The sequence below is a fragment of the Empidonax traillii genome, unplaced genomic scaffold, assembly GCF_003031625.1.
Source record: "Empidonax traillii isolate 1590-97213 ecotype Southwest subspecies unplaced genomic scaffold, ASM303162v1 scaffold733:size745334, whole genome shotgun sequence".
Classification (NCBI taxonomy): Eukaryota; Metazoa; Chordata; class Aves; order Passeriformes; family Tyrannidae; genus Empidonax; species Empidonax traillii.
The window spans coordinates 369,123-394,706 of NW_020955926.1; the positions used below are offsets into that span (position 1 = coordinate 369,123).

The window sequence follows — 25,584 nt, forward strand, 5'->3', positions numbered from 1 at the left end:
TACCTTCTGATTGCTGAGCTCCTGCAGCAATTTGTCTCGGTCATCCTGCAGACTGGCCATGGCCTTGGAAAACGCTTCAATCTGCTGGACATAATTGCCACACTCAGCTGAGAGCCTGCTCACTTCCACGTCCCGACTGACCAAAGTCCCACAGAGCCTTCCAACCTCATCAGCAATCTGATGGCACGTAACTTTATCTGCGGCATCAAAGACACCCCCACACAGACGAGGATTTTCTTTTAGGACACTGATGAGATGCAATCTAAACCCCTCCAACTCAGCTCCAAGTTCATCTCCTCTCCTTTTCTCAGTCCTGAGCTCAGCTGTGTATCTGCTCTGAAGTGCCTTCAAGTCCTCCAGGACCCGATCTCTGTCGTTCTGCAGGGCAGTCATTGCCTTCCCAAAGGCCTCATTTTGGGACCTCAGCTCACTGTTTTGAGTCTGAACTTCCAGCAGCAGCTTCTCTGCAAAAACATCAGGTTTATCTCCATATTTAGGTGTCAAAAGAGTCCTGCTGTATTCCTCACCTACATTTCTGCCTCTGGATTTCTGGAGTTCTTGAACCTTCTTGTGAACATTTTCTCCATACTGTCCACTTGACTCTTTTTTCTGAACACTATCACTACTTAGCAGTTTCTCTCCAGATTCAGAAACAAGTTTCTCTTTGTTTAAGGAGGCAATTAGAGATTCTAAATCACTTATTTTAGATGCCAATTTTTTATTTTCATGTTCCAAGGACACAGCAGTCCCCTTCTGCAGCTCACTGGAAAGCTGCATTTCTTTTATTTGCTTTTGAAGATCGTATTTTTCCTGCTCAAGGCTTTTGATACAATCCAGTTTCTGCTTCAGTAAGTCTTTCAGCTGATGGTCTTTCAGAGACAAAACCTGGTTCAGATCTTCCCTGTACTTGATGAGCTGTGCACTCAGCATCGCGTTCTCAGAATGCAGATCATCTATTCGATTGAGGAGGATCCTCAATTCCTGCTTCAGAGCATTATTCTCACTTGCATTGCCGACTAGAAGCCTGTCCCTCTGATTTAAGACATCCTGGTGAAGATGCTCCAGCTCTTTGTATTTGGTCAAAAGCTCATCCCGATCATTCTGCAGAGATGACATCGATTTTTTAAAGGCATCTATTTCACTGGCAAGGGCAGCCTTCTCTTGCTCTGCTGCTTCTGCTTTCACCTGCAGATTTCTCAGCTCATTTCCCATCCTCTGGCAGGATTCCTCAGCTTGTTGTCTGTCCATCTGCAAAGACCTTAACTGAAGTTCGTATTCTTTGATTTGATTTCTGTGTTGAGTCTGTACCTGAACCAGATAGTCTGAAATTTCATCACCTTTTGAGGAAATGAGTAAGGAAATTTCTTTGTCTTTATTATTTAGCATGACCTTCATTTGCTCAGAAATGGTAATCTGCTTTTGCAACTCAGCAGTCACCTTTTCCTTCTCTGCTAAAAGCTCTTGCAATTCCTGCTCCTGTCTTGTAAAATTACTTTCCAGAGCTTTTATCTCTCTTCCTGTGCTTTTGCTATTCTCTATGAGATGATTAAGAGAATTATTTTCTTTAAGGAGTGCTTGCAAAGCTTCTTCTTTGGACTGAAGGACACTCTCCAGCTCCTGCTGCCTGTTAAAAAAAAAGGTGTTTTCTTCTTTTATCCTGCAGAGCTCTTCATAGCGCTGCATATCAACAGATTTCTGCCTCAAGTACAGCTCATCCTTTGTTTCCTCTACTACAGAATATTTGATATTCAGTTCTTGAATCTGAGTCATTTTCTCTTTCAGTTCATCCTGTAAGGCCACTATTCTTTTATTACTGTCCTCTATCTGTCTCTCCTTATTCTGGATGACCTCTTTGAACTGCACTTCCCAGGTTTTCATCTCAGTGATGACCCTGTCCCTGTCATCCTGAAGAGAGGACATGCACTTTGTAAAAGCAGCTAACTGTGCCAAGGCTGTGTTCAAATCCACCTGGAGTTGCTTGTTTTGAGAGTCCTTAGTGCTGATTGCCTCCTGCAAAGCCTGGATCTCACTAAGTGCCCGCTCCTTCTCTCTCTCAAGGGCGCTGTGCCGTTCCTCCAGGTTGGAGAACTCCCTTTGGTGAAGCAATTTTAATTGCTGAAGATGAAATTCCAATTCTCTCTCGTATTCTCTCTTCTGGAGTTGCAGTTCTTCTTCTTTCTTCTTCAGTTCTTTTCTCCAGTTTAGATTCTCATCTTTCAGCCTGTCCACCTCGCTCTTGGACTGATCCAGCAAGTCCATCTGTGCCGAAAGCTTCCCCTGGAGATGCCAGATTTCTTCATTTGTTTTCACCAGCTTTTCTGATGCGTTACTTAAGTCCTTTTCCAATTTTTCACTTTTTGACTGTGACAGTTTCACAGATCTTTCCAAGTCCAGGATCAGCTCCTGGAACCTTATGGAATCCTTTTGCAAATGGTTGATCTCCTGCTGTTTTTCTTTTAAGAGTTCTTGCAATTCTTTTGTTTTGTTTTTACTTCCACTGTTATCCCTCTGAGCGCTTTTCACCTTCTCCTCAAAGATCTTTACAAGATGGAGCTGCTGTTCTTCCTTTTCTTTAACCACATGACATTTTTCTGCCTTTAATTCTTCCAGCTGCTGTAACAGCAAGTTATTCTGCACCTGTGCTGATTTCATTCTATCAGTAAGATGATCAACTTTTTTAACATGATTAAGCAACTCTGTCTCGAGAAATTCTCTCTCATTCTTTACTTTGTAGGAACTTTCTTGTACATTTTCTAATTCTTCCTGTAACAGACATTTATCATCCTCTAAAATCTTGACTTTTTCATTTAGACTAACAATTTCTTGTGTAAGGCTTTTACACTCCATGTCCAGCTTTGTTAGACAGTGATTTTTATGCGCCAAAGATTTTTCAGTTTCCTGCGCTTTTTCTGAAATCAATTTTCTTTCCTGTTCTAGGATAAGCACATCTTTCTCTTTTTCAGAGAGTTTATCCTTTAACACATTGATGTCCTTTAACAGCAATTCATTCTCACACAAGGCATCGCTGATTTTAGATTGTGTATCATTTTGGTACACCTCCATTTGAACCTGGAGCTCTCCCAGGGCTGCTTTAGTTACAGTGATATTATTCTGAAGGACATTATTTTCATTCTGAATTTTCTCTAAGGCCTGCTTTAAGCTTTCAGAAGTTTGTTTCAGCTGCTCATTTTCCTCCATCAGCTCATGGTTCTGCTCAGTGAGCTCCCGAAGGCGGTCCTGGTGTTCTTGCATCCTTGCCTCCTGCTCACGGATCTGCCTTTCTGTTTTACTCTGCAATTCATCAACTTCCATTTTCTTGGACTCGCTGAGTTGTTTCAGCTGACTCTTAACAACCTCATTTTCATCCATGAGATCTTGTAAATGCTTCTGCAGGGCCTCCTTCTCAGATTCTCCTTCCCTGAGTCTCTGAACAGCCTCCTGCTTCTCTTTCCTACTGAGATCAATAACCTGCCTCATCTCTGCCACTTTACTGCTGATGTTCTCATAGGCCTGGAGAAGCGACTCATACTCCTGCTTTAATTCACTATGTTTAGCCTTCCAGCCTGTCAATTCAACTGTCTGAGAATCTTTTAAGGTATTTAGCTGGCAAGAAAAAGCCTCTTTTTCCTGAACTATGGACTCCATGGTGGATTTCAGACTCTCACAGGCCGCGCTGAGGTTCTCGTTCTCCGTCAGCAGCCTGGCGTTTTCAGAGACAAGGCTCTCCTGCCCAGCCGAGGGACTGACAGCACTTGAACTCTGCTTTTCTCTGCCAAGCTCTAACAAGTGTTCCAGCATCCCTGCCTTGTTCACCAGCTCTTCTTTTTCCAACATCAGCTGATCGAGCTGTTCTTTTAGACATTTATTTTCTCTCAAGGCTTCTTTCCGTGATATTAAAGCTGCCTGCAGTTTCCTCTGAAGGCGCTCTCTGGATTTATCTTCTGTTACAGTTCCTTGCTCTTGGGGTTTAGAATCACTTACATTTGCGGGTTTTCCCAGTGGCTCTTCCATCATTTGCATTTCTTTGTGCATTTCACATTCTGTTGCCTCTCTCAGTTTAGTTTTCCCAGAGTAATCAGTCTCTGATAGTTGAAAACTGGTGTCTTTACCTTCTAACTTCCCTTCAAGGGAATTCCTTTCTGAACCAAGCCCTTTCAACTCCTTTTCAGTATCATTTTCTTCCTTAAGCTCTTTGCCAGACCCCACAGGTCTGCTCATCTCAGCCTTCTCACGCAGCAGACACAGCTCTTGCATGAGATGTTTGTTTTCTTCACTGAAACGTTCTGCTTCCTTTTTCATACTCATTAGTTCCAAATTGGACTTCTCTAAGCAGCTGAGAAGTTCCTCTTTTTCACCCTTCATTTCTTCCAGTGCTGTTTTGTAACTGTGGGCTTCTTCTTGGCCCTCCTTTCTAGCTTTGCTTAATAATTCCCTTTCCAAATCAAGTTTCCCTTTGAAATCCACAAGTGAACACCTCAGTGCTTCTATTTCCTCATTCTTTTCTGCCACCTCCTTCTCAGCTTCAGCTCTTGCCCTCTGCAGTTCCTCCTGGCTCAGCTTGTAATCCTCACCTTTTCTGATAAGTGCTTCTTTCTCATTATTCACATGTTCAAGCACTGTCTTAAGAGCTACAATTTCAGCCTCATACACTTTCAGCTTTCTCTGCAGCTGCTTTATGTCCTCCAACAGACTGCCCTGGCATTGCTCCTGCTGACTCAAAGACATTAAGTTGACTTTTTCTTCTCTTTCACCACCAAATTCCAGCAATATTTTTCTCAGCTCTTCCCTTAACATCGCTGTTTCCTCCTCAAGCTTTGCATAATCACTTCTTAGCTCTCTGAATTCAGTGTCTTCACTTGCCACTGAATGCTCCTGTTGGAGCTGCTCAAGGTGGCTTTTTTGTTCCTCAAACTCTGCTGCAAGTTTCCTGTGCTCTTCCCTTTCTTGCTGAAATTTTCTCATATCTTCTTGCATGACCAAAAGCTCCCTCTGTAAAGCTTCTTTTTCTTTTTTTAATTGATTCATGACATCAATGTCATTGCTGGAGTTCAGACACTCCTTCCTGTCCCCAGCACTTAAAACAGCTTCTTCTAAACTGGAATTCTTTGATGATTCTTCCTTCTTTTTCAGTTCAGACTTCACCTTTTCAAGATCTAAGAGCAGCTGAGAATGCTCCTTTTCATATGCACTTGCTTTTTCATCAAGCATAGACTGCATTTGAGCAAGTCTGCAGTCCTTCTCCTCCAAAGATTTTAGGCTCTGCTCACAAACATTTTGTTTTTCAGCAATGACATCATTTAGTTCTGTGATATTATGCTGAAGTTCCTCTAAATAAGAAGCTTTTGAAGATAGAATTTCAGTCAAATCACTTATTTTGGCATCTTTTTCTAGAAGTTGTTGCTTCAAAGTGCCAAGATGAGACTCAAAATCCTTATTTTGTCCTTCAATTAGTTTCAATTTCTCTGTTAACTCATTAATTTTCTTCGACAGCTCCTCTCCTTTTTTTTGTTCTTTCTCTAGTTCTTCCTGTCCACTCTTCTCTAGTTTTCCAACTTTTTGCATTAGATCTCTTCTTACTATCAACGCTGCTTGAAGTTTCTTTTTCAGGTTCTCTTTTTCCTTGCCCATTTTCTCGAGATTCAACTGCATCTCCTCTTTTTCACTCATTAAATGCTTAAACTCAGCTTCTCTACTGTTTAACATGACCTGCTTATGGTCCAGTTCTTTCTTGCAAAGCTCAAGTTCCTGCAGCACTTGGTTTAGCTCTGCCACAGAACCCTTATGAACAGCTTCAAGCTCTTGCAGTTTGCTATTTAATGCATTTTTCTCTTCAGAGAAATTCAGCATTTCATTAGACAATGATTCCATCACCTGAGTAACAGAACTGTCTTTCTCCTTCAGCTGCTGGCTCAGACCAGAAATTAAATCCTTCTGCTGATTTACCTGGGAAGTTAAGTTTTTGATGAGTTGATCTTTTTCCCCCAGTTCTTCAAAGAGACTTGCTACTCTTTTACCTTCAACCTGAAGCTTTTCTTGACTGGCTCTTATTATTTCTTCTGATTTATTTACCTTGTCTTGCAGAAATTCAACTTGCTTATTTATTTCTGCAAAGGACTCTTCCCTTTCTTGCAAGAGAGATTGTTGTTCACATAGTGTTTCCTTGAGTGTGAGCATCTCCTTGGCCAGACATTCCATGTCAGATGTGTATTTCCCCTTCATCTTGTCCATGTCATTCTGCAGCACCTCCTTCTGCTTCTGCAGCGACCCCATACTTTGTAATTCCTCCTTCATGGTGTCTATTTCTTTCTGTTTTTCTAAAAGCACGAGTTGCAGTTGCTCTCCTTCTGTTTCTTTGCTCAGAATAGAATTTATCAGAGCAGAGAGTTTTTCCAGCTGAGTTTTACTATCAGTTGGCTCCAGTTCAGAACCTGAAGTCTGTGCCTTTTTTTCTGTACATAAAAGTCTACTACTAAGTAATGGAGACAAGCTTTGAGTTAATTTCTCTTTTATAAGATCCAGCTCTTGCTGCAAAGACTGGATTTTGCTATCCTTTGAATTCATTTCACTTTCTAAACTGCTCAACTGCTCAGTAAGATTATTATTCTGCAAATTTGCCCTATCAAGTTCTGTCACCCATTTGTTCTCTGCCTCAAGCAGACTTTGTTCTAGAGTTTCACATTTAAGTTCTAATTTAGAAAGTTCTTCACCCTTCGCACTAACCTGCATCTGTAACTTCTCTTTTTCAGTCTTCATCTGCAGTCTGACAGCATCAATCTGCATTCTTGAATAATTCTCACTGGTTTCCAGTTTTTCATGGATTTCCCGCAGCTCTTCCAATTTCTTTTGCAGATCACTCTGAGATGCCCCAAGCTGTGTGTTTTCAGCCATCAGTTTACCAACATCTTCTTGTAACTGATTTTTTTCTTTCTCTAAAGACTCCACCTGGCACTGGAGACTGTTTATTAAAAGCACACTGTCACGGCAGTCTTGAGCTGATTTGGAATTCAGGCTGTCCAGCTCTAACCTCAAACATTCCACATTGTCTGCCTGCTCGGTGCACTTCACCCGCAGAGACTCCACAGCCAGCTCTTTCTGCTGCAGTTCTTGTTCCCGGCTGTTTATCAGCTCTAGTGCTTTTTGGTGCTCATTTTTGAGAGAGTCAAGTTCAGCAGTCAATGAATCAATTTTTTTCTGATTAATATCAAGTTTCTGGTTCTTTTCCTGAAATTCCTGGGTGAGGTTCCTCCTGGCTGTCGCACTTTCCTCTAATTTTTCTCTGAGAACCTCGATCTCGCTGGAAAGAGCATTAATGTTGCTCTCTGCCAATTGTACCCTGGCATCTTTCTCCTTTAGGGAATTAAGAAGTCCAGCAATAACTTCTTCTTTTTTCCCAAGAGCCACATTCAACTCAGTTCTCAGTTCATTCTGTCCCTCAATGTTCTCCTGAAGAGATAAAAAGGCATTTTCTTTTTCACGGAGTAGTTCTTTAGATTTTTGTAGTTCCTGTATTAGTTCAAGTACCTGATTTTGGAGCTGAGAAATTAAATTTGTTTTCTCGTCATCTTTCTTTGCTTTCTCCTCCAGAGTTTTGAGGAGACTTTCATTTTCCCTAAGAGAGGATTCCTTTTCTGATAAGGACTGGTCCATCTCAATGATTGCATTCTTCTGCTGCTGTATTTCTTTTTGGAAATTCCCTCTCACTTCCTCCAGCTCCACCACCTGTTTCTTTAAGACATCACATTCAGTCTCTTTCTCTTGAAGTTGCACCTTTAAATTCTCACTGAACATCGAAATATTGTTGATGACTGATTCTTTTTCTGAAACAAGCACTTTTAACTGTTCTGTTTCAGAGGCTAAAAGCTGTAACTGTTTCTCCTGCAAAACAGAAGACTCCTGTAGCTCAGAAAACCGTGCTTTTAAACTGATGTATTCCTCTACTTTTTGCTTTAACGATGCATCTTTCTGTACAATTGAATCATTCAGCTGGGACAACTGTTCTGTCAGGTTTTTTAACTGACTCTGAAGGTCAGAAATAACCTCCATATTCTCAGACAGTTGAACCCTAAGTACATCAGACTCTTCAGATTTATCTTTTAATAACTTTAATTCTTGGGCTTGCCTCTTTAATTCATTTTCCTTTTCCTGCACTGTGTTTCTGAGCTGGGTGGTTTCAAAACCCAGGGCTTCTATTTGGATTTGCAGATCAGAAATGATTTCCATGTATTGCCCTTCTTTTACCACTTTGCTGTCTTCCATTTGCTGAATCAAAGCCTCCTTTTCAGAAAGGATAGTTTTTTTTAATTCAAAGGCCATTTTTATGTTTTCTTTCTCTAACAACAGGTGATCAATTTGGTCCTTGAGAGCTAAAATATTATGACTCTGCTGGGACAAGTGTGAAGTTAAAGCAGCTACTTCCTCTGACTTTTCCCTTGCTGTAACATTAACTGTTTCAATGTCTGCTTTCAATTTTTCATTTTCTAGAGCTGCTGTTTGTGCTTTGTGCTTTGCTGAAGTAATTTCAGACTGCAGGAATTCACATTCACGTGATTTCTCATTTAATAAGATTGAAAAGTCCTCTTTTTCATGCCTAAGCACCTCCACTTCTTTGCTTAATAGCTGTAGCTGATTATTTAACACTGTATTTTCCTCCCCTTTTTCAGAAACTTGCCTCTGAAACTTCTCAAGTTCTGAACCCTGACTTTTCACAGCCAGGTCTCTTTCCTCCACCAACCGAGACAGATTTGTGTTTTCATCTTTAAGGTTTTTAATTTCACCCTGCAACTCTACAACACAAAGCTTAGTCTCTTCCATTTCCTTACCCAACAAATCATTTTGAAGCTTTTTCTCTTCTAGAGACCTGTTTGCAGTTTCAAAAGCCAAAGTTATGCTTTGAATTTGTTCCTGCAGGAGTAAGTTCTTCTCCTTACTTTGGCTGAGCTCTTGGATTAGGCCACTGCATTCAGATAATTTATTATTTAACATTTCTCCTTTCTTTATTTCTTCCCCTCTAATATCCTGCAGCTGAACGAGCAGTGACTGCACTTGTTCATGCAACTGTTGGGTCTGGTTCTTGCTTTCAGACAAGTGCTCAGCCAGCACATCACATTCCTTTGTTTTCTCCCGCAGCTGTTCCACAACTGAACTTTCCTTTTGCTCAGCAGCTGCTGAAAGTTGTTCCATCTCTTTTGCCAGAGTGTTTTTATCACAGTTTAGTGCTGAGAGTGTTTTCTCGTACTCAGCGGTGCTAACAGACAACTTGTGCTCTATTTCTGCCACAGCCTGCGTTTTCCTTAACAATTCACACTCTTTTACATCCAGGAGTTTGGACAAATTCTCATTTTCTCTGATTAGCTGCTCCTTCTCTTTTTCCATAGTATCTATACTTTTTTTCAGGTGTTCATTTGCTTTCATTTGCTCTGCCAGTTTTCCTTGTTTCCCTTCAAGATCTGCCTGTAATTGGTTATTAGCTGAAGTTTTCTCCTGGGTCTCTATTTCCAGCTTGTTAATTTGTTTATGTATTTCATTTAATTGGTTATTAAGTTCTCTGCAACACATCTCTTTGGCTTTCAGATCTCCAGTTAATTTAAGTTTAGTCTCTTCAGTTTGCTGCTCCAAAATCCCAAGTTTCTGCTCTAAGGAAATAACAAGCTCTTGTTTCTCTTGCAATTCTCTTTTTACTGTTTCCTGATGTTCAGTAAGTTCTACAAGTTTCCTGGATAACTCAGACAACTCTTCATCTTTTTTAGCATTTTCCAAAACCAGTTTGTTGTGTGAATCTTTCATTGATTTTAACTCATTTTCAAGTCTCTCTGCTTTACTCTCTTTCTCTTTAAGCAAATCATTCCATTTTTCTTTCAGAGCATCGTTTTCCTCAAGCTGAGATTTCAAATACTCAGTTTCTTTTCTTTGTTTATCCTCAGTTTCTTGTAGTTTTTCAGATGATTTACTAATCTGTTCTTTCAGCAAAGTAATTTGTGACTCACACTCTGCAAGTTTGTTATGGTAAGCGACACTGTTGGCCTTGATTTCAGCTCGGAGATCCTTAATCGTCATGCTGTTCTCAGTGCTTTGTCTTATTAATTCCTCGTTCTCTTTGGTTTTAGCCTCAATCTCAGCTCTAACGCTCTCCAGCTCTTGTTTCATTGTGTTACTCTGCTCAGAAAGGACAGAGATCTTCACACTTGCATCTCTCACATCAGCTGTCTGTACTTCCTTCAGTAAATGAGTTTCCCTCTCAGCCTTTGACAGAGCCTCTTCCAGCCCTCGCATTTCCTCCTCTTTGCACTGCACTTGGTGCTTCAGGATCATGACCTGCTCAGAGTATTCTGTCATGTTCACAGACAGGACAGACACCTCCCTGTCTTTTTCTGCCAGTGCCTCTTTGAGATTATCAATTTCTCTTTCACATTTCTGGAGATCCTGAATGAGCTGAGATCTTTCCTCTAAATGGCTCGAGTTCAGTTTGTCCAGCTCTTCATTGGTCTGGTCCAGATCCAGCTGCATGGACTCCACCACACTGTCTTGTTTCAAGGTCTAAACAGCAAGAAAATAACGTTACAAGAATATTTCCAACATGTTAGAGGGACAACATAAGTTCCATTCTGTGTGTAGATAAAGTACTTAAAGTAACAACCCGCACCCAACTGTAACATCATAAGGTGACCAGGTTATTCTTCAGATTGCTTTTGCATACAGGAGGTTCAGCTAATGCTGTTACTTTTGCTGACATTTAAGTAGGCCATGACAAGAGAATATAACATTTCTTCTCTTCCTTTATTTTTAGGAGTTACCTTTTCCTTCAGTGTAGCAACTTTTTCTGTGAGATCACTGATGGCTGTTTTCTGCTCAGCGTTCTCCACTTCATACACACTGCATTTCCTTAGGGCTTCATCCAGCTTAGCATCAGAAAGAAAAATTCATGGGATAGAAATAAACACAATTACATCAAAATTCTGATGTCACCAGTTAAAATATCGAGTTTACACAACAGAGAAGTTTATACTACGATAACTTATCATCCCAATAAAATGGAAACACTTTCATGCAAAGCTCTGCTGGCTCTAAGAAATCCTTACACCAAACTTAAAGCCAAGCATTTAAATGAATAAAACTGCAAAAACAGAGTAGAACCTTCAGATTAAGAAAAGAAAGCTACGGCTAAAGCTCATCAGTTCTAAGAAATTAAAAGCTAATAAATTTCACTTACTTTTTGCTCAGTATGCACAAACTTTTCACCAAGCTCTTTGTTGAGAAGATCCTTTTCTTGAAGCAGTTTCCTCAAAGCTTCAATTTGCTCCAGTTTTTCTGTTGTGCTCGACAGTTTTTGTTCTTTTTCTCCAAGTGAATTCTCAAGGAAACTATTTCTGTCACTTAATCTAAGAAGAAAATATTTAGGATTTTGAAAACAAAGCTCAAGTTTTTTAGACTTACTAGCCCCAAACTGTTCTCCTAAGAGAGTAATTATTTTTATACTTTCCATTGAAACTTTCAAGTGCAAAAATACCATGACTGAAAACAACTTGCAAGTACAAAAATAACATCACTGCAAACAGAAACACGAATCAAGCAACTCTTTTTCAAGTGTTTTAAGAGATTATACTCCTCATTAGAAGTTTAAAAGCAAGCTAATCATGCTTGGGGTTGTAAAGAACCTTCATTTTACCCTTTAAGCTGCTCATTCAAGCCAGAGATGAGAATTTGATGCTTCTCCACATCTCGCATTTGTTGGCTGCGTAACTGGGTGAGCTGAGTTTGCAAACGTTCATTTTCATTCTGCAACAAAACAATAACAAAGGTTATTCATAATGAAGAGATAATTAATATCCACACAGCTTTTCTGGCTTTTTAAACGCAGTACAAATCTCCTACTCTAATCAGATCCACTGCACCAAGACAAAAATAAAACAAAAAACAAACAAACAAACAAAGTTGTTCAACAGCAACCAAAAAACCAAAAGCAAAACACATCCAGAATCAACAGCAGAACAGACCTGTACAGCCCTCAATAGCTGCCCTTCTTCCTCTACACCAAATGTTACCTGTATTGAAAGGCTCGGTTACAAGATTCTCAAGTAATAATTAATATAAGCTTGTCTTTCACCTTACAATCATTATTTTTTTAATATATGTACATTTTATATATGTACTCATAAAGAACTATGAGTAAATCACCAAGAGTTTGAATCAGAGATCAGTTGTGTCATTTAGTGAAAATAAAGTTCACAAATTATCATTGTAATTTGCCAGTCAGGCATTATTAAGTCTTGCTTTGAAAAGAACTTTACTATGGGGGGGTCTTCATTGAATAATTTTACAATATAAATATATGTCTAATATTGGAAATTTAGATTGCATACATATATAAATATTAAATTATTATTTTTCTACAAAGTTTTCTATAAATGTGCATATTTATATCTATGAAAATACTAAATACACACTCACAGAAAAGAAACTTGAGGGATGTAAGAAGAGAGAGTAACAAAATCTAATTCTGGACCTTTTGACAAAGGCCTCCAAAAAGAATAATGAAAACTATGTTGTCTTTTCCTATGTTTCCACAACAAATAAAAAAGCTTAATCCTAACTACATTTCTCCCTGAGCTGAACAGAAGCAATAGGCTTCAACTTCAGAGCACAATACAGTAAGCAGACACTCTCTACCACCATCATTAGGAGTATAAATTAGGCTTTCACCATTTTTGTAAGCTGCAAATTGATGTTTTTGTCATACTGGAGGCTATGACTGTAAGAACATAAAGTGATTAAAACGATTCTCTTGACTCATCAGGTTTATACAACTCCAAAGCTTACCTGAAGAGCCTCCATTCTCCCTTGAAGCTGAAATCTGTCTTCCAGATCCTGACAACGCTCTTCCAGAAAGAGAATTTGTTCCTGCAGTTGATTCCTTTCCAATTCCAACTCTTCAACCACACTCCGTAAACCTACTCAAGTCAAAGGAGAAAAATTATTTTAAGGGAAGTCAATTAAAATCCCTGAAGTCTAGAAACAGTTTCAGCTTTTTGTTCATGATTCTCACCAGTGCTGGGCACACTCAGATCTCACCCATTTCTGGTGGAAAAGCCTCAGGCCCTGCATTCCCAAAATTTAGATGACAAAAGTACCCTTAACTGTTGAAAAACCAAAACAGAGTTGCAGAGCTCAAGAACTCAGAGAACTTGGAAGGAATATTCTTGTTATACTGAGACACAACTATTGCGGTTCAAACAATTACGTGGCTCACGTTACTTTAACCCCAAGTTAATCAGGAACTTGAATGATGAGATCTTAAATAATTATTAATAAACTGGTGTGCATCAAAATTTGCTAATGAAGCTATTCCATCTTAACAACGAGATGTACTTGCAATCTTTACCACTGATACAAAAACATCAGCATTAAAACTCAAGAATTGTGGGTTCGGATGAAAAGCAAACAGCAATGGGATGCAACTCTGGTTTGCAACATAACTGTGATATAAACTGGGAACACATTCACAGGAACAAGACTCATAACTTAAATAAAACCCCATGATCTTGCCACAGAGGATATCTGATGGGCACCAAGGCTCATCCAATCCCAGTGTCCAGCAGATCCATACACTGCTTCCAAAGCAGAACTAGGCAGTTCATCCAGCACGCACATGCTTGGAAATGAAACGGGAGAAAACACAAGCCAAAAAAATTCAACAGAGATTAGAGTACACCACAAATGGGCTGTTAGTTGAATTTGCAAACAAAAGTGGACACAAAATACAGATGCTGTGTGCATGCTCTAATAAACTGTCTAGTCGCTGTCACACCTGCATCGGGTGAAGGGTACTCTGGCCACCAACCTCCCATGTTCTCTCCTTCAGCCGAGTCAGTGCTGTCCAGGGTGACGTTCAGCTCCTGAAAACACTGCTTGCCATCCAAGTTGTATTCTTCCTACACGCAAAACATGAGAGAGAAGTTGAATTTAAAGGAGAAAGGCAGCAAGGGTAAAATAGCTCTGTTACTAAAAGCACAGTTTCAATTAAAAGGCCTAAAACTCAGCAAGTGATTCAAGTGCCTAAATACAAATATAGGAGATTACTGTGGACATTGGAGTACCTTGCCCAGCTTCCAGCTATTATTTCCAGAAAATCCAAGTCTCCCACAGGTTTTTTAAGGTATCTGCCAGCTTTTAAAAACACCCTCAGGCATCTGAGAGGGCAATGGGTAACTATGCTTGGACACCTTAATAGGTCCCCTGATTTCTAAGGATATATAGTTAACTAATCATAAAATTATTCTTCCAATATGTTGATGTGACAATGACATCCTAACTGTAACAAAAGTTACAGTTTTTTTGTGCAAGTTACAGCACCAACTGCCTGGAAATCCACCTAAATGAAGTGACAGGTACTAATTATTCAGTGGAGCTCCACCAACACATTTATACAGATTGTACCTAACCCAAAAAAGCCTTTGGTGTTTTGAAGTCTAAAGCACCACATAAATAACACCACTCCCCGTATTTTTATGAACAAGTAAAAATGAACTTAATTCTTTTCACCCACCTGAAGCTTCCTGCTGGTCTGGGTGCCTTTCCTCCTGGGCTGCTGCAGCCTGCCCATTCCTGGAGCTGTGGCCAGTTCCTCCTCCAGCTCCTGCTGCCCTGAGACCATGGCTGGATTGGAGCAGCCAGGAAAGAACCAGTCATCCTCAATCAGTTTTGTGCCACAGGAAAGCATTTACATTTATATCAGACACTACTACATGGAGAGAGACCAGGGACAGGGTGAAGTCCCTACGAGTGACTGACAGGAACGAGATTAAAGATTAAAATCTGCTGCGTTCACCTTGTCATTTCCCTCCAGCACTGCTACTTAGAACATAAAGCCTGAGTACCTCACTAAGAAGAAGCAAACTGAAATCTAACTTCACTTTTCACCAGCTCTAAGTGAAGACTTTACACAGGAGAGTGGAAAATACAGGAGAGCAGAGAAATACACAAAAAAAAAAAAATTAAAATGCCAATTCCACCTCAATTAAATGTACCAGGTTAAAATATATGTGTGTGATAAAAACCACAGATTCTTCAGCTGGTGACTTCACAATCTGAACAATGACATTAATTTTTACAGAAATTACGTGTCCCTTCCAACTGTGATTTCAGTATGAGCTATAAAGCCAGGTAATCTGAGGGAGTCAAGCACATATTACACTGAGAACTGGTACCAAACCACCTGATCACAAATTAGTAACGTTGCTCTTTTTAAGACAAATACAGAATCATCGGTAAATAAACACAATGAATAAACTGAGAATGTGAAAGCTTAGGTATGCATCCTGTTCACTGTTAGAAATGATTTGTCATTGAAAGGACATTCCCATCCGTTTTGTGACACAACAAAACATATTTAGGGGCACAGATTAGGAAATGGACATTTCATGCAAAGCAGACAAAACACAACAGCCAGGGAAAAGAAGGGAAAGGAAAGGTGGCTCCATACTTAGAGTAAATTGAATTAGATAATTACAAATTTGGCTTTGATCTTAACCACATCAATCCACAGTTGTGCTCACAGCATGCAAAATTCAGAGACCTTATGTCGATGCATTTGTGAAACTGTTTGGAGATTCAGGCCTATTGGGAATACTCTGCTCTGAATTGAGCTGGCCAAGGATTACTTATCCCACAAATTCCATTACCACACAATTCTCTAATACCTGATGGATTCAAATTCTTCCTGCAATATTTCAAAATTACACACCTGATGTGTCATCAGAAAAGATCAGTGGAAAAAAGTTAAAGAAAAAAATTATACTTCTGATTTCAATTACACTTCGGTTTCTTGCACTGTCAGTTTATCAGCATTTGTTTTACACATCTTTGTTTATTTTTCAAGTTCTACACTTTTTTTCACCATCATCCCTACTTCTGCAAAGCTGTAAAAAAATGCCAAATGTTGATCCCAGGTCTTAAACCTGTGTTTACGAGAGTTCTCAGTGAAAGGGTTCAAGGAATAAATATTATCCCAGGTAAGAATACAACCCCCTTCTTTGACACGGTCATTTAGGAACCCAAAATATTGAGGCTCCTAAGTATCTGATAATGAAAAAAACAAAATTAGCATTGTTACACGAAAATGATTTAGAGCACTTGGACAAGTGTTAAAACATTTCCAGTTAAACTGAGCATTGCTTTAACAACAATTAGTAAGTAAATATATTTTCTAATGTTTCGCAGAAGATTAGGGGGGAGCTTCTCATTTGCAATTATATAAAAAAAAAAAAATCTGAAAAACTTCCAGACTAACTTTTTTCAGACACACAGTGCATCTAAACTAACTAATAATGTGTCTGTATTCCATGCTGGGTCTCACAATGTCTGGTGATCTGCAGAGGAAAAAAGCCCCCCCTTTATAGATGTAACTAATACTGTCATCCTTTCAGCTCTTGCAGTTCCCCACATACCAGGCCCACGAGAGACAATTGTCATAAATGGCAAATTGTCACCGACCACGATGGTATGAGCAGTGGGGTTATATACTGCTTAAATTACTGGTAACTAATACTAATGCAGCCAAGTTCTGCTATTTATGGGAGGGAATATAATTGTGTGGGTGTTTTTTTTTAATATTACTAGATTTCAAGTACTACTAAAAATATTAAAGTGATTTTCATTCTCAGTCACAACCAGTTGTGGCAAGCCAAGAAATACAAGATGGGTAATATATAAATATGGAGTCAGCTGTTCCCACCAAGAAAAATGGAGATGATTTGGTTAATACAAAAGAAGAAACAGGTATTGCAAGTCAAGAGAAACTCCAGTTAAAACCCAGCACTTGTTACAACGTGTTGCTAAGAACCACATACCATCAATGGCACATTTTATAAGGTACTGCTGGCGATTTTCTCCCAAAAAAAGCCAAACAAGAAGAAATCAGCAGCAGAACATTACAATTGCCATTGCTGCAGGAACCTGCATGCACAAAACTGATGGGAAACTGTTGTCCCTGGCTGCCCAAACCGCAGCAGAGGGAGGAGTGGAGGGGGAAGGGACGCTCAGGGCTCACCAGGAACGGCGGGAAAAAAAGAAACAGAAAGGTCATGCTCATCCCAAGGGGAAAAAATAATGCAAAATTAAACCTGGACTGAGGCAGAGGAAATTTTACAACTGTTACTAATGTCACGTGTGGCTCTGGAGGCACCACAAGTAGATTTAATGGAGGGATATTACTCTCCTTCAATCCCAGAGCACCACGTGACAAAATCCCTCAAGAAGGAGTCGTGATCCTGAAAATGTTTCTGTGCTTACAAACTCAACTTCCATTATTTTGCATTTTCATGATCGATTTGCAATTAAAAAGAGAGGGCTCAAATTAACTAACTGCAGGAATTATGATGGTAGGCCCTGTGCATTAAAATTTGTCATTAATCCTCACAGTTAACTCAGAGGACAAAAATTACAATACAGAACCCAGTTGGCATAGAAAAAGCAACAAAAACTACCTGAAATTTAACCAGATTTTTATAAGTTTTAATAGAAATTGTTTGTTTCTCATCACCCGATTAATTCATAACTTAACAAACTATAAGACCTGACATTACTTGAAATTTTATTTCTATAAGTATTTTATTATTTTTAACTAGCTCCAACCACCGCCAGTTAACATTATTCAGCTGGTCTATACAAGTGACACTTATTAATAGATTACAAAATATTCTAAATATAATTAGTAAGGAATTTCTTAAAGAGAAACTCCATCTCAAGCACATTTTGCTAAAGCAAAACCTTCATTCATCAAATTCGAACCAACACTACAGTCCCCACACCTTCACCAGCTGCTCCAGGCAGGCAGCTTTAATATTTCAATGGGGAACTCTTCATTAAAGGGGTTTTTTACCACTTTTGTTATTTATCATATGCTGACAGTAAGCTTTTGATGCCAGTTCAAGGACTCTTACAGAGCAGCAGCTCGGATGGCAAACAACAAGCACAACTATTCATAAAAATCAATAAAAAAAAGATGAATGTATGAAAAACAAACTCAAGGAAACAAGAAAAAGCAGAAATTGCAGACTTAAGCAATTTCACCAACTATACAAATTCTATGACTACAGAAATGAGTCATGGTGGTGTGCTACCAATTCAGCCTGAAGCTCAGCAAACACACACGCAAATATATATAAAAATGTGATTCTTGTACTGTAATAAAGCAATTCACCTTCTCTCTCCTCCTCAATCTGAGCCATCCTCAAGGCCATGGCAGATTTCTCTTCTCTGACTTGATCCCGGGACTCCTCTGACTCTGGGACGCTTTCCTGCCACTCCAAGAGCTGACTCTGCAATTCATCCACACTACCTGATTCACTGGCCTGAAAAGAGAAATTAAGCATTAAAATATATTTACCAAACCCCACTGCAAGTGTGAATAATGCTTTAGGCTGATAAACCATTATAAGTCACCACTCTGCATAAAAGAAATCTATGAAAGTGATAATTGCTATCACAGATTATGTGAAAAACAAGCCCCACCACTTCATAGAACATCAAAAATATTTTGCCTACAAAATAAAAGCCACACTCTGATGACTCATGTTAAACATAACTAAATGAATAGCAAACTGCTTGGAAAAATGTAAATTAAGGTACGTGGCAAAGGAGACAGAAATTAATCTTTTTAAGTAATTAAAAGCTGTCATCTTGTTATCCAACTGAACAGTTACTGACACTGACAACTCCATCTACCACTAAATTAATTCTCAGCTCCAAAATCCAGCTGGCACGTTCCAAAGTCCAGTTAGCACCATCAGTCAGTAACTCATACAAATGCAAGTTAACCTGGGAAGCTGCTCTCTTTGTAACTTGATCGAGATCAGCCTGCAGCTTCCTCTGCTGCTCTTCGTAGACCTCCAGCTTTTTCAGCAGTTCTTCTACGAAAACATCATAAATTCAGTTCATTAGGACACGTCATTAAATGGAAGATGAATAAAAATGTAAAAGAAATATTGAAAATGAAAGTTCAGAGCACATGCAATATTAATAACAGAGCTCTACTTTAACCTACCTGGGGTTTTAAGCAAAAATTCCCTCTCCCATCCTTACAAAAGGAAAGATAATTTTTAAGTTACATGCAACTCACTGCTCTCCAAAGTTTGTTGCATACGTGCTGATAAATATTCCAGGTATATTTGGTCACATTTTTCCTCCTAAGATGCCTCTTCCTGAAAAGCTTACACCTATTCTGCCTAAGCCTGAGTGCAACAAGAATTAGGCACAGGTAGGTTTAGGGAAGACAAAGCTAAGCTGAAACTCTGACTTAAAACACTGTCTGCTATTGGTTAAAGCTGCACGAAGTTACTTCAGAATCTGTTTTTTTAAAAAAAGTCCGCTTGAAAACTGAAAATTGTTTTGTCTCTTTACTTTCAATAAACTGCAAAAGAAAAGGAAGATTTTCTTTTACCATTGTGAGTTCTGATTTCATACAGTGATTGCAGTTTTGACTGTAGTTCTTTATTTTCAGCTTCTAATTCTGAGACACGATTGTTTAAGGCAGATACATCATTATTCTTTGACGAAAACTAAAAGAAAAAAACAGTTACAGAGTTTTTCAAATGCAGCAAAAGCACAGCGAAGTCAATGCAACCTTATTCTTATTTTTTAGGAATACTTAAAGTGCAATAAAATAGCTCTAACAAACTTACTCTCAAATGCTGGTAATATCAGTTAGTACTGTTTGTGTTTAACCTTCATCTTGTATCACCATTTTTGCTCCATTACATTTTTATACATGAATTCCTATATACTCAAGTAAATTATTTTAATATTCTATTTATCCCATATTTTACTTTTCTTCAGTCAAATCTCTAAGCACAGTAGTTTAAGACAGACATGGAATACTAAGCAAAGTTACACATACATTTTTTAGTTCATCCTCCAGCTGTTTGATTCTTGATTTAGACCAGGCCTTCATCTTCAGAAACTTCGCTTCAGACTTGCTGGCCTCTTCTGATCTCAATTTCACTTGTTCTAAAAAACAACGAGTAAAATTATTTAAACTATTTAGAACTATTTAAAACAGTAGAAATATTAACTGTCTTAATACCTTTAGTAATTGGAAGTTATACACTTTGAGAAGAAAAAGGCATTTAGAGAAAAACATAACAATTAGAAATGCAGTGAGAAATGTACAGCTCACGTGATTGTCTTGGTGATCCTCTAACCCCCACGATTACAGCACTTGATCATAGATACTGGAAGTGGTGTGGCAATAATATTCCACTACATTTAATGTAGCTCTGCCTGCAACGTGTAGGAAACTGTCCTACAATACACAACAGTCTGGGGCAAAGAACCCCTTCCCATCTGACAACTGTTTAAAAAGGGTACCTTCCAAATCCTCCATCTTCTCTTTGGTTATCGATTCCAGACCTGTAGCTTCTTTGGAGTTACTCTGCCCACTCCCACTCAATTCTGCCACTTGTTTCTGAAGCTGAAACAGGGCCTGATCCTTCTCTTGCAGCTCAGTTTCATGTTTCTCTTGAATTTCATGCAGTTCAGCATTATATTTCTCCTTAACTTTTGTCATTTCGAGCTCATGTTTCTCCATCATGTCTTTTAATTGGGCTCTCATTACGTGTTTCTCAGCATCCAGTTTAGACTGGAGGTTTTCTTTTTCAGACAGAAGACGTTTCAGGTTTTCATTAATCTCCTGTTCAAAAATAAACACAACAGAAAAAAAATTATATTTAAATACAAAGTATTTTTGCTACCACTGTCAAATATTATACCAGTATTCCTACATACATTACAATCAGAAATTTGGGCTACTGTTGGTAACTTCAAAAGCTTCTCAGCTCTAACTTTCAAAAAGCTTTTAGCTAAATGGCATCACTATTTAAGTGCACCACATGCACCCTCTCCCACAGGTCAAAATGAAACAAAAAAGGATGTTTGGTCCTATGAAATACTAAAAAAAGGAAAAAGGCTGAAGTGCTGGACCTGGCACTCCAGACAGGCCATAACGTGCCTGTTTTTGGTGAGAGACACAAAATCCTCTTTCTACACTGTTGAACTGAAGCAGCACCACTCAGAGGTTAAAATCAGAGATCATGGCAGGTGTTTAAACACAAAGAACCTTCATTAGTTATTGCTTTTGCAATCAGCAGAAATACAGCAAAAGGAAAGGCACAAATCGAGCAAAACACCCGCTTTGGTGGGAACAAAAATTCTGTTTTGGGGCTCACTGCAGTCTCTACCTAGAGAAGCTGAAAACTTCTGACAGCAAAGCCTTCCCTACATGGCAAGTTCCCAAAATCAATCAAGACAAAGTAAGGGTGAGAGCTGACAGTCTTATACTTTATGGACTTTACTCTCCTAACTGGAATTAATATGGCTAAATAACTACAGTTGCATTATTAGCAAACAGTCAAAGCCTCCCAGAGAACTGAACTACTCTTCATGTAAAAAATGAACAGCGTCTGAGGTTGTAAATGACCTGATTAATTTAGTGTGCATTTATGCCATTTCTTACTTTCAATTGCTGGTCTTTGGCATCCAGTTCCTTTTGCAAGACATCTATCACCTGTGTCCTTCCAAGCATGACCTCCTCCTTTTCATGGAGTTTCTGTTTCAAGGCCTTTAGGAGCTAGGAAAAAATAATTAAATTAAATAATCAAGCAATCCGTAAAGCAGTTAAAGCTTTTAGAAGAGGATGAATAAGACTGATTTTTAACTTCCCAGCCAGACATCTGAGCTGTGTCACAGTTCAGTAATTCTGTGATTCCAAATTCAAGCTACTGAGTTTCCAAAGCAACAAACCTGTTCCAGGTCAGCACTTGCATCAGATTTAGCAGCTAATCTAAAGAGCTCCTGCTCGTGCTTTTCTCTCTGTGCTTCCAGCTCCTTTTCCTTCTCCTGGATGATATTTTGAAGCACACGTACCTAAAACCACAGAGAAAGTAAATATGAAACCAGACAACAAAGGTGTAAGCAAACTTTCAAAAGTAAATGTTTATAAATACTTTTCGTAAGTAAAAGTATACTGGATTGCCTAACTAAAGGCACTGCAAGATAATGGATTCCATGTAAGTCTAAGTATTACTTCCAGTTAACAGTAAATATACTAATTAGTCAAATATTATGTTAATTTCTAGCAACTTTCTATCAATTAAGCCCAAATGGCACTTTGAAACTCATCTGTCTGCTCCTCAAAAATCTGTTTTCTACTTCCAAGGTGTTTGTCCTCTTAGCATTTTTATAAGAACTGGATCTAACTTTTGGAATCTTGCTGATGACATTTCGAATAAATTCACCTATGACCTACCCAAATTTGTATCTGGGTGACAACTGCTCCCCAAAAGGGCTTTTACAGCCCCAGCTGTCTTTTCCTCTCTCTCCTGGATCCAAACTAACTCCCTGTGTGCTGCTGAACAGGTGTGGTTTGTTCAGGATCAAAGGCAACAGTTTTGTTACAGATAAAATAAACTCAGACATCCAGTGAAGTGGGAAACACTGAGACGAGTCATTTCACATGTGGTAGAACTCAAATGCTGAGAAAACCCATATATCCCATTAAAATCTGAGATTTAACTTCCAAAGGAGGTGGAAGAGCCTGGTAACATCGAGGAGTGGGTAACATTCTCCCTAGCTCCACTTTTTTTTTTAAGTATTGTTTAACAATTTCAGCTGAACACTGTATAGATCATTACTCAAAAATCATCCAGAATGAAAAATGCCATTCCCTAAACACTACAGCCGAGACACAACTTCTCTCACAAAAAATAATCAATATTTTTACAGTATGTTTACTTACATTTTTCATATATGTGGCTTCTCTTCCTTGGAAACTCTCTCTCTCCTTGCTTTGAATATTTTTAAGGCTCTCAATCTGTTCCTGGAACAAGCTACACTTTTCTTCGCTGTCTCCAACCTTCTTGGTAAGGTTATGAACGAGAATCTCCATGCTCTGCAGTGATGACTCTTTAGCTGCCAGCTGATTCTAAAAATTGCAAACCAGAAGACAATTAGCAGAACAGACACCAAAAAAAAAAAAAAAAGATAGAGCACTCATGAAGCCCTTCCCTCAGTTAGAGCAACATTAAACTCAAAACTGAGGTTGGGCTTTAATCGGAATTAAATTTCTCAGCAGATTCTGAAGTTGCTACTAATTGGTGCAAGTAGTAATGACAATAGAATAAAGATAAATGAAAATATAAGTAAATATATATAAATGAAAATAATCAGTGAAGAATTTGTATTCACGTGAATTAGCTGCAGAGGATTTGCGCTTCAGAGAGGCATCAGAATTCACTGATTCCTTGAAACCTCTATGGAGAGTTTCTATCTGAGGTGCTGCTGTACCTTCAGTTCTTCACTGGGCAGGGGCATTTCACTGGCAGCCCCACTGGAGCCAAAGGCCATCTGCAAATCCATGATGTAAGCATCCCTTTCAGCCAGCCTCTTCTCCTTCTCTGCCAGCATGGAATCCATCTCGGCCCCCCGGCAGCGCTGGGCCTCCAGCTCAGCACTCTGCAAGGGCAAACACAGCACTGCTGGAGATCTCTGCCTGCATCCACAGCACAGCTTTACTGACAGCTCTGCACTTATTGCCTTACTGCCTGTATCAGGGTACTCAAGAACTAGTCAGATGTGTAACTGCCTCAATTTGAAGTGCCATCGTTACTTAGGGAATGTTTTTCTCTGCAGCACTCACACTCCTGCCACCTTCCCCAGAGCAGTCATGGCCACAGAACACATGGAATCAGCCCTTGCCTGCATTTCTTCCTGCCGTGACTCATTTTTGCACCAAGAAAAACTGAAGCAAGGCAGCATTTTTGTTCAAAATACAAGATTTAAATACCCACAATGTTCACCTTTCTATATCCTATTCCATCCATTTAGGATTCACAGCTCACTGAAGACAAAATGACAGAATTCCCACTCTATTTGCTCAGGGAAGTTGTAGCATATAAACTCCTCTACTCCACAGAAAACTCTCAGAATATGTGTTTAGTAACATCGAGTTAACTACATAGCTCAACAAACATATTTAAACATAATCCTATACACAAATGTGGAAAGCCACACACTTGGCATCATGCAAAACACCACCTTTTTTTGTAGCTCCTCATTTTTTTGAGTGATCTGGGATTCCAGTTCTTCAATTCTCCTTCTCAGCACTAGTATTTTCCCACGATTTGCTGCAGCATTTTCCTGGTCACCATCTTTTGATGCCTGAAAAACAAACAGGGAGGTTTGCAATCCATTAATAGGAAAAACCCAGCTGCTTTCCATGAACAGGTTAACATCTGGTTTCTGTACCTCTACCTACTCAGATGATATTAGTGAGAAAAAGTAGGCTTTACTCATGGTCTGTGTTTCAGTTCTCTTATATATTCCATGTAGAAGCTGGACTCACAGGGCACAGAATTTGTATTAAGCTCATAAAAGTCTCTGCATTTAAATTATTAATGATAATTATTGATGAGTGATTTCCATAGGTGTAACTGCTGGGTTATAAACACTATTATTATTATTATTATTATTACTATGTTATCAATAGCAACTGCTAAGCATGTTTTATTAGCAAAATAGATCAGAATCATAAATAATTGCACTGCACATTTCTGAGGACAATTAGGAGCTGCAACAATCTGTTGTTGTTCCCTTTCAGCACTCCTTTAAAAAAAAAAAATGCCCTAAAAATACCAGAGCCTCACTAAAGTTATTTTAGCAGCTGTATGAAGTCCAAATGTGCTAAATTTGAAGAAGTAAAAGTCTACTTGCACAACTGTGCTACTGCAAACAGATCTCTGTTAACAGTAAAACACCTGTCACTTAAATGAGACATTCCAACACTAAATTTACATTTTGCTACCGAGGACAATTTTCCATTTCCTAAGGAATAAGTTAAGTTTTCATTTCTTCTCAAAATCCTTCCTTCCTGATTCACATGTGTTAAAACTTTGAGCTGCTAAGAAGATGAAGATCACTAAGAATTTTTTTTTTTTTTTTACTAAAACAACTTGAAAGGAATGCACAAATGTCTATAAAAAATTAAACTGCTAAATAGCAACAGAGATGAACTGACAGCACCCTGATCCTAATGTGAACTTCGGTTCCACGTGGAGTGCAGCACGGAAAACTGCCCACAGGAATTCTATGTGGTTTAAAATGTGGGGACACTCACCTTTTTTGGTTCTGCTTTTGCCTCCAAGCCTCCTGATGCTGGTAACTGCTTCTTAAGCTCTTCCAGCTGTGAGGTTAATGATGCAACCTTGGCTTTGTTCTGCAGCTTCAGCTTGGAAAGTCTGGCATCAGCAGATTCCTTCTCCTCCTACAAACATCAAAGTCATGAAGGACTAAATTAGCTCCATGGACAACTGCTTCCTTCAGTGCTTCCATTAAAAAAAAAAAAAAAGGGACAGGGAGAAATCTGAAGTGATAAAGGAAAAAACCTCTCCCCTGATGAGACACTGCAATGTCTCATTTTCATTATTTAAATTTTCTTTCTATTATTTAAACTTCCAGCACAAGGTTTATTATTAATAATCCAGAGCATTATGATACAAATTTTCATATTTTTTTCATAGCTGTACAAGTTCTGGGCTTGAT

At 38.9% G+C, this 25,584-nt stretch overlaps 1 protein-coding gene across 6 annotated transcripts in view; it reads right to left on the reverse strand.

Annotated features, from left to right (window-relative positions):
* Positions 1-25,584, reverse strand: part of LOC114066081 (golgin subfamily B member 1-like) — a 36,765-nt gene that overhangs the window by 6,625 nt on the left and 4,556 nt on the right. The window contains exons 4-21 of one of the 6 annotated variants that reach the window (XM_027900482.1): positions 25,160-25,306; positions 24,082-24,204; positions 23,332-23,499; positions 22,784-22,969; positions 21,790-21,912; positions 21,503-21,616; positions 20,359-20,680; positions 19,889-19,998; positions 19,433-19,550; positions 18,811-18,902; positions 18,194-18,344; positions 14,540-14,649; positions 13,835-13,925; positions 12,814-12,944; positions 11,663-11,772; positions 11,207-11,375; positions 10,791-10,895; positions 4-10,533 (exon numbers count right to left, since the gene is read on the reverse strand). In XM_027900482.1, coding sequence (XP_027756283.1) covers positions 4-10,533; positions 10,791-10,895; positions 11,207-11,375; positions 11,663-11,772; positions 12,814-12,944; positions 13,835-13,925; positions 14,540-14,649; positions 18,194-18,344; positions 18,811-18,902; positions 19,433-19,550; positions 19,889-19,998; positions 20,359-20,680; positions 21,503-21,616; positions 21,790-21,912; positions 22,784-22,969; positions 23,332-23,499; positions 24,082-24,204; positions 25,160-25,306 — 12,900 coding nt within the window. Of the gene's footprint in view, positions 1-3; positions 10,534-10,790; positions 10,896-11,206; positions 11,376-11,662; positions 11,773-12,813; positions 12,945-13,801; positions 13,926-14,539; positions 14,694-18,192; positions 18,345-18,810; positions 18,903-19,432; positions 19,551-19,888; positions 19,999-20,358; positions 20,681-21,502; positions 21,617-21,789; positions 21,913-22,783; positions 22,970-23,331; positions 23,500-24,081; positions 24,205-25,159; positions 25,307-25,584 lie in introns of all 6 variants that reach the window. The other 5 variants (XM_027900481.1, XM_027900480.1, XM_027900484.1 and 2 more) reach the window with 5 other exon arrangements.